This window comes from Gouania willdenowi, chromosome 11 (assembly GCF_900634775.1).
Source record: "Gouania willdenowi chromosome 11, fGouWil2.1, whole genome shotgun sequence".
NCBI lineage: Eukaryota > Metazoa > Chordata > Actinopteri > Blenniiformes > Gobiesocidae > Gouania > Gouania willdenowi.
In genome coordinates, this window is record NC_041054.1 from 1,074,261 (window position 1) to 1,090,500 (window position 16,240).

At 38.0% G+C, this 16,240-nt stretch overlaps 1 protein-coding gene across 1 annotated transcript; it reads left to right on the forward strand.

Annotated features, from left to right (window-relative positions):
- Positions 1–778: 778 nt before the first annotated feature.
- eppk1 (epiplakin 1) lies at positions 779–15,482 on the forward strand. The gene is made up of 3 exons (XM_028460683.1): positions 779–936; positions 6,293–6,360; positions 8,457–15,482. The coding sequence occupies exon 3, from the start codon at positions 8,471–8,473 to the stop codon at positions 14,822–14,824; it is 6,354 nt and encodes a 2,117-aa protein (XP_028316484.1). The 5' UTR covers positions 779–936; positions 6,293–6,360; positions 8,457–8,470; the 3' UTR covers positions 14,825–15,482.
- Positions 15,483–16,240: the final 758 nt, after the last annotated feature.

Consider the following 16,240-nt stretch of genomic DNA (forward strand, 5'->3'; position numbering starts at 1 on the left):
ACGGTTCCTGAATTTCATTGTACCTTACAGGGCAATGACAATAAATGGCTATTCTATTCTATTCTATTCTATTCTATTCTATTCTATTCTATTTTATGCATGTGCTGCTACACGCTACGTCTGGTTGAAGCTACACTGTTTATACTACGGTTACCAAGCGGAGGATGCACATAGGCAGCATCGGGGGCAGCTATGTGGCTGCAGGGGCCCTCAGGTAAAAACTGGAGCACCTGAGCAGATCCCCTGCGGCTGATGAATGTGTTTCTGGGTTATTTAGATTAAAAATAAAGCTAAAACAACCCGTGCCAGCCTAGAAGTCACTTTTGTGTCCAAGTGTGCAACAATTATTACGACGGTACCGATTTAAAAAAGGAATAAAACAAAACAACAGAAAATCACCCCATGCTGCTGAAAACGAAGCGTAGGGGGCACCATCGCTCCATAGGGGAGCAAAATTACAACGTCAAGGGGGGGCCCCTACGCTCAACAGCGCTGGCGAGAAACCTGCGTGGCACTTGAGCAAAGCAAATTTGAGAACCGCTGATATAGTTAGATAACAGACATGTTCACTTTCACTGTGAAATGTCACCTCATTAAATAACAAATGTCAGACAAAAAAACTCTTCAAAGGAGGCCAAACGACGTTTTCTCAGACGTTGCACTTGGACAAAGACTCACTTTTGTACTCTTTGTTCAGGACAAAGCGCCACCACCACCACTAATGCAGGAAGGGTTCAGGAATTCCTACAAAGTGTCTGAGAGGAGGAGGAGGAGGAGGAGGCTCAGCAGGGAAGGAGGGACTCTGGGTTATATATGACTTGCAGGCAGAGAGCACCACTGAGAAGGTGGCAGCACCTCAGCACCACCACCTCACCACCTCACCACCACCACCACCACCACCATCGACCTGGATCACAAACTCACCACAGGACAAAGGTAAGAGCTTTTAAATGGTTTATTTATCCTCTTAGTCAGCACTCTGAGATAAAGCAGTAAAACAAACATTCCTCATGGATCACGTGTTTCCACATTGACACAAAGGTGGCAAAAGTACTCGTCATCAGTACTCAAGTAAAAGTATCGATACTTGAATAAAAAATAACAATGATAAGACTGGGTTTTTAAACCAGCAAATTCCACATCTTTTATTTTTTTAAGAACTTGTAGAAAACTGTAACATGGAAATAATATGAATCTGTTGCCTTTGAACACCTGGAGAATTTAGCACTCATCATAAATACAATTCATAAATACAAGAAAAAAATGCAAATGTTCAATTAAACCCTGAGCAGCTCTGAGTTTATTTTTGTTGGTTTGCGTCTTTTTGCATCATGACATCGTCTTCAAAGGTCTTAAAAGTAACGAACTCATTTTAACAATGTAATGAGTAGAAAGCAGAGTTAGGATCAATTGTAATTGTAATTGCGTAATTGAGAATTGCAATTATGGCGTAATTATAATTGCAATTTTAAAAATCTGTTGCTGTCATAATCATAATTAAATTGCAATTGAGTTCAGATAATTGACTTTGTAATTGTAATTGACCTGAAAATTCTATAAAAATTGTCAATTTTAATTTGATGTGAAATTGGGGAAAACATGTTACAGTTGTACACTTATTAATTATTAGAACTAAACATTAAAACTTATATTTTCATTGATTAGGAAGCCTAACAAGGTAATCAATAGAAATTAATGAATGAGATAATAGATACTTCTTTTTAGTGTATTTTACAGCTGATTTAGGAACCGTTAGCATAAGAGATGCTAACAAAAAGCTAACACAAGAGGAATGTTAACTTTTATTAGGTTGTTTATTTCAGGCTCAGTCATTGTGATTAATTGTAATTAAACTTTTGTAATTGAGAACGTAATTGTAATTGACTTTCTGAGTCAAGATAAATGTAATTTAATTGTAATTGGGGAAAAATTGCTGGTAACGGTAATCGTAATTGAAAATGTAGTTGTAACTGAAAAATGTAATTGACCTCAACCCTGGTAGAAAGTACAGATATTTGTTTAAAAATGAAACGGTAAAAGTAAGAAGTCGCCACAAAAAGAAAGAAATACTCAAGTAAAGTAGAGATAACAGAGAAAACTACTTAAGTACAGTAACAAAGTATTTGTACATATTTACTCTTTAGTTGCTTTAGAACTGGTTTTGTTCCTCAGACAGATTGTTGGCTGAACGACAGCATTAAATAAATAATAAAAATAAATCAGGTGTGACATGTGTGTGTAACTGAAAACATAACTGTACAAGGTGTCAGGTTTCACTTATGATCACTTTATAAATCAATGCAAGTGTCTATTGCACGTGTCAAACTCGAGGGCCGCGGGCCGAATACGGCCTTTTAGAGCAGTGGTTCTCAAACTTTTTTAATTCCTTTTTTTGTTTTTTTTGTGAGTTGTTATTTTTTAAGTATTCTAACTCAGTGTGTGTGTGTTTCTTATGTCATTTTGCATGTTTCTCTGTTATTTTTGTGTATTTTGTAGTATCTTGTGTATTTTTCTCTCATTTAATGTGTATTTGTTGCTGGTAATAGTATTTTCTGTGTGTTTTTGGTGTCATTTTGTGTATTTTGTTGTTGTTTCTGTTCTTTTTATTATTCAGTATATTTTTATTTTCTTTTGTAGTTTTTGTGTGCTGTATGTATTATTTAAATTATTCTCTGTGTGTGTGAATGTTCTTGCTGTATTTTTGTGTATTTCTCTGTATTTTTGTGTATTTTGTAGTGATCTTGTGTATTTTTCTCTCATTCATTGTGTGCTTTTGTTGTCGTTTTGTGAGTTGCTGGTAATATTTAGAATGATTATAATGTTTAACTAAAAATAAACATTATAAACCCCATATTTGAATGCGTTCATTTGTTAATTGTCTTCTCTTTATCTCTCAAGTACCCCATCATGTACCCCTAGGGGTACACGTACCCCCATTTGAGAAACACTGCAAAGCTGCAGTAAACAAAAGTCCCATAGCCTGTGTGTTGGCATAGATCCTGCTCTTCTCACTGCACAAACCACTGAAATCCAGTGAAAACCAACCTCTGTGTGGTGAGGGATTAACTTTGATTAAATGGGATTGAAACAGATTAAGAAGTTTCTGTTTTGGTGTTGGAATGTAATCATCTTGGATTTAAATGTACTTTAAGGAGATTGTCAGGCAGGTACATATTATATGTTTGTCTTGCATGAATTTAACGCTGGTTTTTGTGCCACAATAAGGAGTTTATAATGTTTATTTCTGAACAAACTGTACAAAGCTGTAAATACATCCTGTACATGATAGTAACAGAAGTTTGGCACGTTCATACAGGCCATTAAAACTCATTTGGCTCAGCTTTGAATTGCAATAAACTAAAACAAAAATAGTTTTTATTATAGTGTAATATTTATTTATGCTTATCTGTAATGAACTTACACCTCTATTGATTTCAGGGCTCATAATGGGGACGTTTCCATTGGTGCAATAAACATCAAACACCTTCATCCAAACAACCCAGAGGCCAATAAAACCAAACTGCAATAAGACAACTGTCACTAAAACATGTTGGCATTTCATTTAGTTTTTCATCCTATTAAACGCATGTTTCGTCCAATGGGATTGCAGGAAATGTTTCCACCCTGAGCAACATGTGGGAAATATTTAAACACACAGTAGAGGTTTGTCTGAGTATTTAGCATTAGTAGTGAAGAATGGCACTGTTATTATGAGCTATGAGCTGCTCTCCACACCCTGTTTTCCAATAGTTGCCATGACATCACGAGCTCAATAGCTCAAAGTCCTTATAACCTACAAACTGTGTGGGTGGAAAAGGTTAGAACAAGAAAAAAAACCCCTCCTTTTCTCATGTTTCTCATCTGCAATTCATCAGAGGTGTAAAAAGTACTGATATATCTACTGAAGTAGAAGTACTTGATTTAAATTGTACTCAAATACAAGTAAAAAGTAACTCAATGAAATAGTTACTGTGATTAAATTCTTTTAATGGGCACTTTTTTAAAGTTTATTTCAAAATCAGTCATTAGTGAGGATGCAGGAGGAAACATTTTCAACCCATTTCAGCTTTTTTAAACCTTTTAAAACCACGCCCACGCTAGCAGTTTTTCAATGTAAACAATGTGCTGAGCTGTGGAAAAACAACCACAATGGTTGGCTATGATGTGATACATTACATTTAATCTGATTGATCGGCTATGATGTGATACATTACGTTTAATCTGATTGATTGGCTATGATGTGATACATTACATTTAATCTGATTGGTCGGCTATGATGTGATGCATTACATTTAATCTGATTGATTGGCTATGATGTGATACATTACATTTAATCTGATTGATCGGCTATGATGTGATGCATTACATTTAATCTGATTGATCGGCTATGATGTGATACATTACGTTTAATCTGATTGATCGGCTATGATGTGATACATTACATTTAATCTGATTGGTCAGCTATGATGTGATACATTACATTTAATCTGATTGGTCGGCTATGATGTGATACATTACATTTAATCTGATTGATCGGCTATGATGTGATGCATTACATTTAATCTGATTGATCGGCTATGATGTGATGCATTACATTTAATCTGATTGATCGGCTATGATGTGATGCATTACATTTAATCTGATTGATCGGCTATGATGTGATGCATTACATTTAATCTGATTGATCAGCTATGATGTGATGCATTACATTTAATCTGATTGATCGGCTATGATGTGATGCAATACGTTTAATCTGATTGATTGGCTATGATGTGATACATTACGTTTAATCTGATTGATCGGCTATGATGTGATACATTACATTTAATCTGATTGATCAGCTATGATGTGATGCTTTTGATTGTTTTTTGGTCATTTAATTTTTTTGTAGTTTCATAATGTCTATTGATCATTTTAACCAAAATAAAATAATTTACACGGTAACGGTTGGGTGTAGAAATGTAATGAATTACTTTACTTCTTTTAAAATGTATTTAAGTACTTTCTTTCACCTCTACTATTCATCATACACTAAAACTGGCAGAAACTGTTCACCAGTGTAAAAAAACAGGAGCTGTAATGTAGAAAAAAAATGTCCCTTTTTGACACATTTGCACGTTTCACAGTTTGTTTTTCTGCCATGTCCCTGATGTCATTCCAACATAGGTTATCTGGCTGTTCCAGTTTCAACACATCAGGTCTGTTCGTGCCAAAATAAACAAGAGTATCGTGTGAAAGTTGCAGAGAGTTTTTTTTTTTTTAGATTTACTAAGTGGCATCAAACTCTGCTTTAATGATTTAGATCACTGATTCTCAAACTTTTTTTTTCTCCTACATTTTGCCAAGAATTCTGTGAAAAAAACACAATGATGGAATGAATTAGTGATAACACATATTTTAAAGAATCTTATTTTGTAAATAAGTGAATGAAACAGTGACTTTTGAATAGATTTATTGCTATAGTTTTTTTTTATCATTTCCTGTTATCGCCCTCCTGATGTAGGACCAAGACTGACCTTTATATTTTCAGTTCATGCTCTAATCAAGATCTTTCTACTATCTATGTTTTGCGTGTTTTTTGTGTGTGTGTCTTTTTGTTGTTGTTTGTCTGTTTTTTTTAGTATTCAGAATATTCTCTGTGTGTTTTTGGTGTTTTTTTTAATTTTTCTCTCTCAGTTTTTGTGTGTGTTTGGTGCCATTTGATTGTTATTTTTGTGTATTTTGTAGTGATTTTCTGTATTTTTCTCTCATTCATTGTGTCTTTGTTGTTGTTTCGTGTGTTGCTGGTAACAGTAAAAAATGTTCACTCTTGTCATATTATTTAAATAATTTTCTCTCAGTGTGTGTGTTTTTGGTGTCGTTTTGTGTATTTTTTGTTGTTATTTTATTTTTCTCTTATTTTGCATGTTTTTAAAGGTTGTTTTGTGAGTTGCTGGTAATATTCAGTGTGATTATATTTTTTAACTACAACTAAACACTATAAAACCCATTGATCTACATTTTAATACTGCTATGATGCAGAACTTTTACCGTCTGTTGGTTTTTTTTTGTCAAACTTTTAGTCTGTACGTTGAGTAGAGCAAAGGCCTGGAGGCATGTGACGTGTGTGTGCAAAGCCATCTGCCAGTTTACACTCATGTCTCTAGAAGAGATAATGACTGTTTGGTGATTGATTAACTATTTTATGAGTTTCTTCATAACTGTCAGAACTATGTTGTCATTTCAAAAGAGATTTTAAATGCAGTAAAATGCAAAGCCAAACGTAAATCTTTGTGTGTTTTTTCCACCACAGAAAGCATCTTCACTGGATTTTGGGACGTGTTGTGCGTTGGAGAACCTAAGGTTGAAGGAAACAACAAGGTTGGACATGTTAGAATTTAATTTACATTCTTTACTGCTGAGTTTTCTCATCTCACTGTCAAACCAGAGTCAAGGATTAGAGAGCGCTTTCACAGTTATCTGATGTTTTCTTATGTTATTGAGAGACAATACCTTATTAACCCTCCTGTTTTACTTGCAGTTGTTTTATTAAAACATAATGTTTTTTGTAATGTGTTGTAAAAGGATAGTTTGATCAAAGCCAATATCTTAATAATGTGTCAGTACTTATTTGCACTAAAAGAAAAACAAAATTAGAGTTTTATTTATTTTTGGGGTATGGCCAACAAAAGACAACAGTGCACCGTATGTTCCCCCTAAGATAAAATTAGTTTTAACACCCCTGGTATAGAAGCACATTATTTAAATTCTTTAAAGTAAGGACTTAACACAGAAGAGAGAATTCCTGGAGGACAGATTTTGTGCAGTCAGGGCCAGGATTGGTTTGTTTAGTGTTTGTGACTTAGTTGGCTCCGCCTCCTCCAGTGTTTTAGTACATTTAAAGGTCAGAGGGAACAGCAATGTTGTTGCCAGTTATTTATTCTGCATTCTTCTCTTTGTCTTCATTAAAACCAGTGAGTGAACATGTTGGCAGTTATGTAAGGAACACACAGTGAGGCAACCCAGAGGTATGCTGTTCTGTCTGTGATTACACAAATACTGAAAGTAAAATACAGGGTGTTGTAGTGTGAAAGAAGTGAATCATTACATCATTATCTCAATCAGTGTAGCCTTCGTTCTTTGCTTATTCTGTTTTAAAACCAAACTGAAATAACAAATAAACGGTGTGGTTATTTTGTTTTACTGACTTAAAACCAAAACGTTTTTCTGTTTTAAAAAAATATATTGTTCTGTTTGTGTAATATTTGGATATTTACAGGTAAATTAGAGCGAGAGCTGAAGTCCGCTGCTCCTGGTTTCCCTCCACAGGCAGCAGTTTTCTGGTCCTGCTCCTGTTTTTAATCAGTCTGTGGATGGTTTAGCTCGTAAAATGCTGCTCACATTTTAGTTTAGTTTTATGGTGTTACGGTCTAAATAGTATCCAAATAAACTGGTGACTATCAACTCTGAGGCCGGTGTGAGGAACAATAGATGTTAGAATTTTTACCATTTGACACTTTTGCAAAAATAATTACAGCTTTTTTGAGGGCAGTAAATTCATTTATTTTGCACGTTATAAATGCTTCTAGCCACTAACAGCAGCCATCAACAGGGAAGTTAATCACAAGTAACGTGGAGCACCAGTAGATTTATTACACCAGCTATGGTTCTGTTAATCATTGTGTGTGCTTTAACATCTGTTTTTTATTTTCATTTATTTCTGTATTAATAAAGTTTCTATTCACCAGTTCATCAGTAATGTGACTTATTCGTTGCCCCCCATCCCGTCTGACAAGCTGCATGTGTTTGCAACTGTCGTCACCTGCGGTCAAAAAAGACAAACAAACAAAACAATATAATATGTTAATATGTTAATAATATGTTAATATGTTTATCACTATTTAAAAAAATAGTGATAAACTTAACAACTGAATTCAATATTTGGTGTTGGGTATTCGACCAAGCGTTTATATTTTATTCGGCTTCGGCATCAAATTTTCATTTCGGTGCATCCTTACTTTGGACACCTTTGGCTATGTTGGCATTTTTTGGTTTAGGTGGAAGAATCTAGTGGGGTTAGGGTAACGAACACTTCGTGACACCTTATTAATGCTAATGACAGTGTCATGTCAGCCTTATGTATAAAACTTCAAATAAAATGTTACCAAATGAAAATTTGAACTATTCTTCACATCTCATAACAATAACATAGAATTTGCAGTAATATATTTTAGAAGAGCAGTCAAGCTCTTTATTAATAAAGTGCAAAGACAAAAAAAAAAATTCTATTTTTCATGCTAAATGTTCAGCAAGGCCATTCTAGTGCCATCCAACAGCCCACCACCCCCCAGTTTGGGAACCACTGTACTGGGCTATGGTTAATATGTAATTGTCATTTAATAAGTTAATACGTATAAAATTGGACAGAAGTAATATTGAATACCCAACTCACTTTAAGATATATTTATGTTTACCAGGTCTCCGGGTCAAGATGGACTCCAACAATGGCATCGCAGACCAGAAGCAGAATGGCTTCAGTCAAGGTTGTGGAGTGCTGGCTGGTATCTTTCTGGAGAAGACCAAGGAGAAGATGACCATCTATCAGGCCATGAAAAACCATTTGCTCCGGCCAGGGACAGCTTTAGCCCTGCTCGAAGCACAAGCTGCCACGGGAGGGGTTCTCGACCCAATAAACAACAGGGTGCTTTCTGTGTCTGATGCGGTCAAAGAGGGCGTCGTCGGGCCAGAGATGAAAGAAAAACTTGTCACAGCAGAAAAAGCCATCACAGGCTACACAGATCCTTACACTAACCAAACGATTTCTCTTTTTCAAGCCATGCAAAAAGATTTAGTAACAAGAGTTTATGGATTGAGGCTGCTAGAAGTTCAAAAAGCCACCAAAGGCCTTTTTGATCCTATCGACAAAAAGCATATCTCAGTCGACACTGCCATTCAGAAAGGCTACTATGATAAAGGCTTACTTGATGACAAAATGGAAGAGCTGAGAGTGTTTTATGACCCGACAGCGCAAGTCAATGTGAACTACTGCCACCTCCTGGAAAAATGCACCGTGGATCAAGACACCGGATTGCTGCTTCTTCCTGTTTACATCACCTTTAAAGGTCTGAGAAGAAGCATTTCCTCCACTGAGCTTCTTGCATCAAAGATCATTAATAAGGAAACATATGATGACCTACAGAAGGGAAAGACCACAACTCAGGATGTGATGTTAATGGAATCAGTGAAAGAATACCTGCAGGGCAAAGGCAGTATTGCTGGCATTGCTGTACTATCATCTAATCAGAGAATGAGCATTTATGATGCCATGAAGCAAGGGGTAGTGATGCCTGGAACAGCCCTCGTTCTGCTGGAAGCACAAGCAGCAACAGGATACATGATTGATCCTGTAAAAAACAAAAAGTACACTGTAGATGAGGCTGTCAAGAACAAAGTTGTGGGCCCAGAATACACTGCAAAGCTGCGTTCAGCTGAGCGAGCTGTAACTGGATACAAGGACCCATACTCAGGCGATATCATATCTCTCTTCCAAGCTCTGTCAAAAGACCTCATCGTCAAGGAACATGGGATTCGCCTGCTGGAAGCACAAATTGCTACAGGTGGGATAATAGACCCGATCAACAGTCATAGACTGCCCACAGAAGTTGCCTTCAAGAGAGGTTATTTCAATGAAGAGCTGAACAGCGCTCTCGAAGATTCAGGTGATGACACGAAAGGGTTTTTTGACCCAAACACTGAAGACAATCTAACTTATCTTCAGCTGATGGAAAGGTGCGTCATTGATCCTGGTACCGGACTCTGCCTTCTTCCTCTGCATGACAAATCAAACCAGCTCAATTTCAGATTCATAGATTACCAAACTAAAATGACTTTCAAGGAGGAAAAGGTGAATGTAATGCATGGGAAGTATGCTGGGATGACCGTATCTCTGTGGGAACTGCTGATGTCAGAATACTTTACTGAGCAACAGAGACAAGATATCTTTCAGAAATACAGAGAAGGGAAGATCACTATAAAGACCATTACGACGACTGTTCTAGAAGTCATCGAAACGTCTGTAAAAACAACAGAAGTGCTCTTTAAAGGCATTCGGGAGACTGTCACAGCTAAGCAGCTTGCAGATGCCGATATCATTAGCGAAAAGATCTTGGACGACCTCAACAAGGGGAAAATGTCAGTGAAGGAAGTGGTAGCAGATGAACATGTGAATGTCTACTTAAGAGGGAAAGGCAGCATTGCAGGAGTTCTCCTTCCAAATGCTCAGATCATGACCATCTACCAAGCCAGGCAGAAAGGAAAGCTGATGCCAGGAACAGCTCTGATACTACTGGAAGCCCAGGCAGCAACAGGCTTCGTTATTGACCCCATAGGAAACCGAAAGTTTTCAGTGGATGATGCTGTTAAAGCAAGGATTGTGGGGCCAGATGTTTGTCAAAAGTTGCGCTCTGCAGAAAAAGCAGTCACTGGTTACAAAAACCCAAATGATGGCAAAATAATATCTTTGTTCCAAGCCATGCAATTGGATCTGATTGTGAAGGAGCATGGAATTCGGCTCCTGGAGGCACAAATTGCCACCGGAGGGATCATTGACCCTGTGAACAGCCATCGAATTCCTGTTCATGTGGCCTATAAGAGGGGGTACTTCAATGAAGAGATGAATGAAATCCTGGATGACCCAAGTGATGACACCAAAGGCTTTTTTGATCCCAACACTCAGGAGAACCTGACCTACCTGCAGCTGATGGACAGATGTGTTACAGATCCCTGCACAGGTCTCTGTCTCCTGCCTCTCAAAGGGAAGATCCAGAGAATAAACATCAATGACACAATTTGGGAGATACTCAAAACAACAATCGTGACAGTCAGATATGGTAGGTTTAAAGGCCAACAAACCACTCTGTGGGACCTTATAAACTCTGAATATCTTTCTGAAGACAAGCGGAAGGAGTTATTCAAGCTTTTCAGGTCAAAGAAAATCACTGTTGAGCAACTTACTGTCATCCTTTTAGAGATCATCTCCAGTAAGGAAATTAAACAGCAAGAGGGGCTCAGTTTCAATGGTCTCAGAGGGAAAATCTCAGTCATCGATCTGTTGGAGCTTCAAATTTTGGATGAAAAAACATACAACGACCTGATCAATGGGATAATTACAAGCACTGAGGTGATGAAAATGGAAAGTGTTCGAAAATACCTCCAAGGGACAAGTTGTGTGGCTGGACTGATACTCCAACCCTCCAATCAGAAACTGAGCATCTACGAAGCACAAAGAATGGGCATCCTCACACCTGCCACCGCCCTTTGCCTTCTGGAAGCACAAGCTGCTACTGGCTTTATTGTCGATCCTCTGACTAACAGAAAACTCACAGTTGAGCAAGCTCTCAGAGAAAATGTGATTGGTCCACAGATGTATGAAAACCTTCTGTCTGCAGAGAGAGCCGTGACTGGTTATAAAGATCCATACACGGGTCACAAGCTGTCCCTTTTTCAAGCGCTCGACAAAGATCTTATTATCAAGCACAATGGCATTCGTTTACTTGAAGCCCAGATTGCTACAGGTGGCATCATTGACCCCTTGAACTGTCTTCACTTGCCTCTTGAGGTGGCATACAGGAAAGGATATTTTGATGCGGAACTCAATGAGATGCTAAGCAATTCCAATGATGACACCAGAGGCTTCTTTGATCCAAAGACGCATGAAAATCTGACATACAAGGAAATGCTGAGCAGGTGTGTCCCAGATAAAGAAACTGGTCTGTTTCTCCTGCCTGTTGACGAAAAGCCAAAAGTCACAACAAAAGAAGAAAAGATGTACACGGATGCAGAGATAAAGCAGGAATTTGAAAAAACAATGGTAACACTCTCTGTTGGATGCTATTCAGGAAAGACCATCTCACTGTGGGAGTTGATTCACTCTCGGTACTTTACAGAAGACGAAAGACTTGAAATTATTGAAAAATACAGAACGAGGCAGATTACTATCCAAATCATTCTCACAACTGTGATTTCAACAATCGAAAAACTGGAAAAGGAAACTCCCAAAATGGTAATGGCCATGAGAAAACTTGTCTCAGCTGAGCAACTTCTAGACTCTGAAGTTCTTGATGTAGAAACTTTCAAAAAGGTAAAAGAAGGACAAGTCACCCTTGAGAAAGTAGCTGAGGAAGGACCTCTAATCGGATACCTGAAGGGAATAGGAAGCATTGCTGGAATCAATCTTAAGCCATCCCAGAAAGTAATGCGCATATCTGAGGCAAAAAATAAAGACCTTTTGACTCCTGGTATTGCTCTTGTACTGCTTGAAGCACAGGCTGCAACTGGCTGGATAATCGATCCCCTCAATAACAAATTCTACAGTGTGGATGAGGCCATCAAAGAAAAAGTAGTTGAACCTGATGTCCATGAGGAACTTCTCTTGGCTGAACGAGCTGTGACTGGCTACAAAGATCCATACACAGATTCAACCATATCACTTTTTGAAGCCATGAAAGAAGAGCTGATTCAAACAAAGAAAGGCCTTCGCCTTCTTGGGGCTCAGATGGCAACGGGGGGAATTGTTGACCCAAATCAAAGTCACAGACTTCCTGTGCATGTTGCAATCAAAAAGGGATACCTGGATGAAGACACCCGTGAAATGTTGATGACACCCACTGATGATGCAAAGGGATTCCTTGACCCCAACACAAAAGAAAACCTTACCTACCACCAGCTGATGGGTCGATGTGAGAAAGATCCTAAAACCGGGCTGCTTCTCTTTCCACTTAACACAGCAGAGTCAAACGAGTTTCATACCGAACAGCAAATCGAGCTTGCGCTGAAGAGCCAAACTGTCACAATCAATGCTGGCAGATTTAAGAACAAAGAAGTAACAGTGTGGGACTTGTTACTTTCTGAATACATATCTGAACAAAAGAGACAGCAGCTCATACAACAGTACAAGACCAGAACCTTAAAAATAGAGGAGATCATTGAAATCATCACAGTCATTATCACAGAGGTGTCATCCAAAGAAAAGAAGTTCAAAGGACTCAGGAAGCAGGTCTCTGCTAGTGAGTTGTACGAGTCAAAAATCATCTCAAAAGAGCTTTTCACTCAGATTATTCAAGGTGAAGTGAGTACAGAGAAAATCAACAACATGGAGTCTATTCAAAAGTACCTTGGAGCAACAAACTGCATTGCAGGTGTCAGAGTTGAGTCTTCGAAGAAGATTATGAGCATCTACGAAGCCAAAAGCAAACGTCTGCTGACCCCTGGCACCTCTCTAATTCTGTTGGAGGCCCAGGCGGCCACAGGCTTTGTTATTGACCCAGTAAACAACAAAAAACTCTCCGTGGAGGAAGCAGTGGCTCAGGGCATTGTCGGCAACGAGTGGAAAAAAAAACTGCTCTCAGCTGAACGAGCCGTTACAGGATACAAAGACCCTTACACTGGTGGTACCATCTCTCTGTTCCAGGCTTTGACAAAGGATCTTATTGTGAAAGATCATGGAATCCGTCTCCTTGAAGCCCAGATTGCAACCGGAGGGATCATTGATCCGGTGCACAGTCACAGAGTGCCCGTACAGGTGGCTTACCAAAGAGGCTACTTTGACGAAGAAATTAATCAAATTTTATCTGATGCAGATGATGATACCAAGGGTTTTTTTGATCCAAACACCCAAGAGAACCTCACTTATCTTCAGCTTCTTGAGAGATGTGTTGTAGATCCAGCCACTGGGCTTTGCCTGCTGTCCATCGTTAAGAAAGGTGAGTTCTACTTCTTTGTTGATGAAGCCACAAAGCTAATTATGAAATCAACAACGACAAACAGAGCCGGAGGTAAATTCAGAGGCGAGACTGTCACTCTGTGGGACCTTCTGTACTCCATATACATCACTGAGGAAAAGAGGCGGGACCTTGTCCAGCAGTACAGGTCTGGATCTATCACCATTGAAAGACTTTTGGAAATCATTCTGACTATCATTGAGAAGCAGACCATGCAATCTTCATCATCTTCAGTGGTTACAAGCAAACCAATAGAGACCAAAACTGAGAGCAGCACAACATCGACGACGACGACAAAAACTACTATTACAACGATCACTGAGAGCACTGAGCTAACAAACTTTCATGGACTCAGAAAGGACGTCAGTGCTACAGAGCTGCTCGAGTCAAAAATCATTGACGAGGAAACCTACAAAGATCTCAGTGCTGGAAAAGTGACCGTGACCGAAGTCAGCGAAATGGATTCTGTGCGAAAGTATCTTGAAGGGACCAACTGCATTGCAGGAGTATACCTCAAGTCCTCCAAAGAAACTTTAAACATATACGAAGCCAAAAGCAAACGTCTGCTGACTCCTGGTACTTCTCTGGTTCTGTTGGAGGCCCAGGCGGCCACAGGCTTTGTTATTGACCCAGTAAACAACAAGAAACTCTCCGTGGAGGAAGCAGTGGCTCAGGGCATTGTCGGCAACGAGTGGAAAAACAAACTGCTCTCAGCTGAACGAGCCGTTACAGGATACAAAGACCCTTACACTGGTGGTACCATCTCTCTGTTCCAAGCTTTGACAAAGGATCTTATTGTGAAAGATCATGGAATTCGTCTCCTTGAAGCCCAGATTGCAACCGGAGGGATCATTGATCCGGTGCACAGTCACAGAGTGCCCGTACAGGTGGCTTACCAAAGAGGCTACTTTGATGAAGAAATTAATAAAGTCCTATCTGATGCAGATGATGATACCAAGGGCTTCTTCGACCCAAACACCCAAGAGAACCTCACTTATCTTAAGCTTCTTGAGCGATGTATCACAGATCCGGCTACAGGCCTTAGCCTGCTCCCATTGGATAAATAGTTTAACACTAGCAAGTTTTTTTCTCTTCAAATCTTTATCTCACTCTCCAAATACAATGATCTCCATTAACTTCTTAGGGTTGAGGGAAATATCTTTAAATAATACCTTCAGAACACTTTTACTAAAATGAAGCTGGGAGGAATATGGGGGAAAGGTGTAATGAATGCTTCAAAAGTGCATGCCTCTGTCTCAGTAAGATGAAAAATATATGTTTGAGATGTTCCAAGAAGAAATCTGTTTTTTTTATTCGACAAAAGGCAATGCTAAAAACATATCAAATGTATTTTGTTTTGCTTTTCCCCCCCTACACTTTTGTAATGTTTTCATATTCAACCACACATAAAGATTTATGGGTGAAGGTTTTATCAATATTATCATGGACTCAGTGGATTCAAGGGTTTTCCCCCATAAATGGAATATTATGAAATTTAGCAAATGAATGTTTGTTTTATTTGGTTTGAATTCAAAGTTTGTCTGAACTGTATCTGCTTCATAACACATGACAACGACTAACAGTCGCTTTACTGAGCCTTCTTTGACAATTGATTGATCAAAGCTGTGAACAAGGTTTTTTTAACTCCTGGCTCATGGAGAAGACATCCTTTGTACCTTTGTGTTGCTGAATGTTCACTAAATCGCATAAAGTTGGTTAAAACTATCTTGTGTCTTTGCTGTTTTGCCCACTTTGAATTCACAACAGATTAAAAATTAGCAAAAGATGTTGAAAATGACACTGATCACATCTAACACAGCTGAGTGTTTTTTTTTTCATTAAAATTGTCACAGCATTGACCAGAGCTTCATAAGACATTTACCTGCAAATTCAGATTTAATATACATTCTGCTTTATGTTGCTATCATATAAACTAGTACTCTAAAGCAGTGGTTTTCAAACTTTTTTGGCTCAACAAACCCTTTTTCTTACTTTTTAATTGTAAAAGTGTACATCCTCTTATGTCCGACTACTACATTTTGTTCAGAAAAAAAAACAACTGGAGATCATAATGACGGAATGAATTGAATTATTTTGTAAATAAGTGGAATTAAAAAATATTTATTTCTATAGTTTTCATAATATCTGGTCATCTCCCTCCTGATGTAGAACCAACTTTTATTTACAATTCATGTTCTAATCAAGATCATTTTGACCATTATTTTGTGCATTTTGTTGGATTTTTTTTAATTATTATTCAGTATATATTTATCCTATTTTGTGTTTTTGGTGTCATTTTGTATGTTTCTCTGTTATTTTGTGTATTTTGTTGTGATCATTTGTATTTTTGTCTCACTTTGTGCATCTTTGTTGTCGTTTAGTGTGTTGTTGGTAACAGTAAGTATTTTTCTGTGTGTATGTTTTTGGCGTCATTTTGTGTATTTTGTTGTCATTTGTTCTTTTGATTATTCAGTATATTTTTT

Bases quoted from the DNA above. Each gene is read 5' to 3' on its own strand.
- eppk1 (XM_028460683.1), top strand. From the start codon at position 8,471: ATGGACTCCAACAATGGCATCGCAGACCAGAAGCAGAATGGCTTCAGT.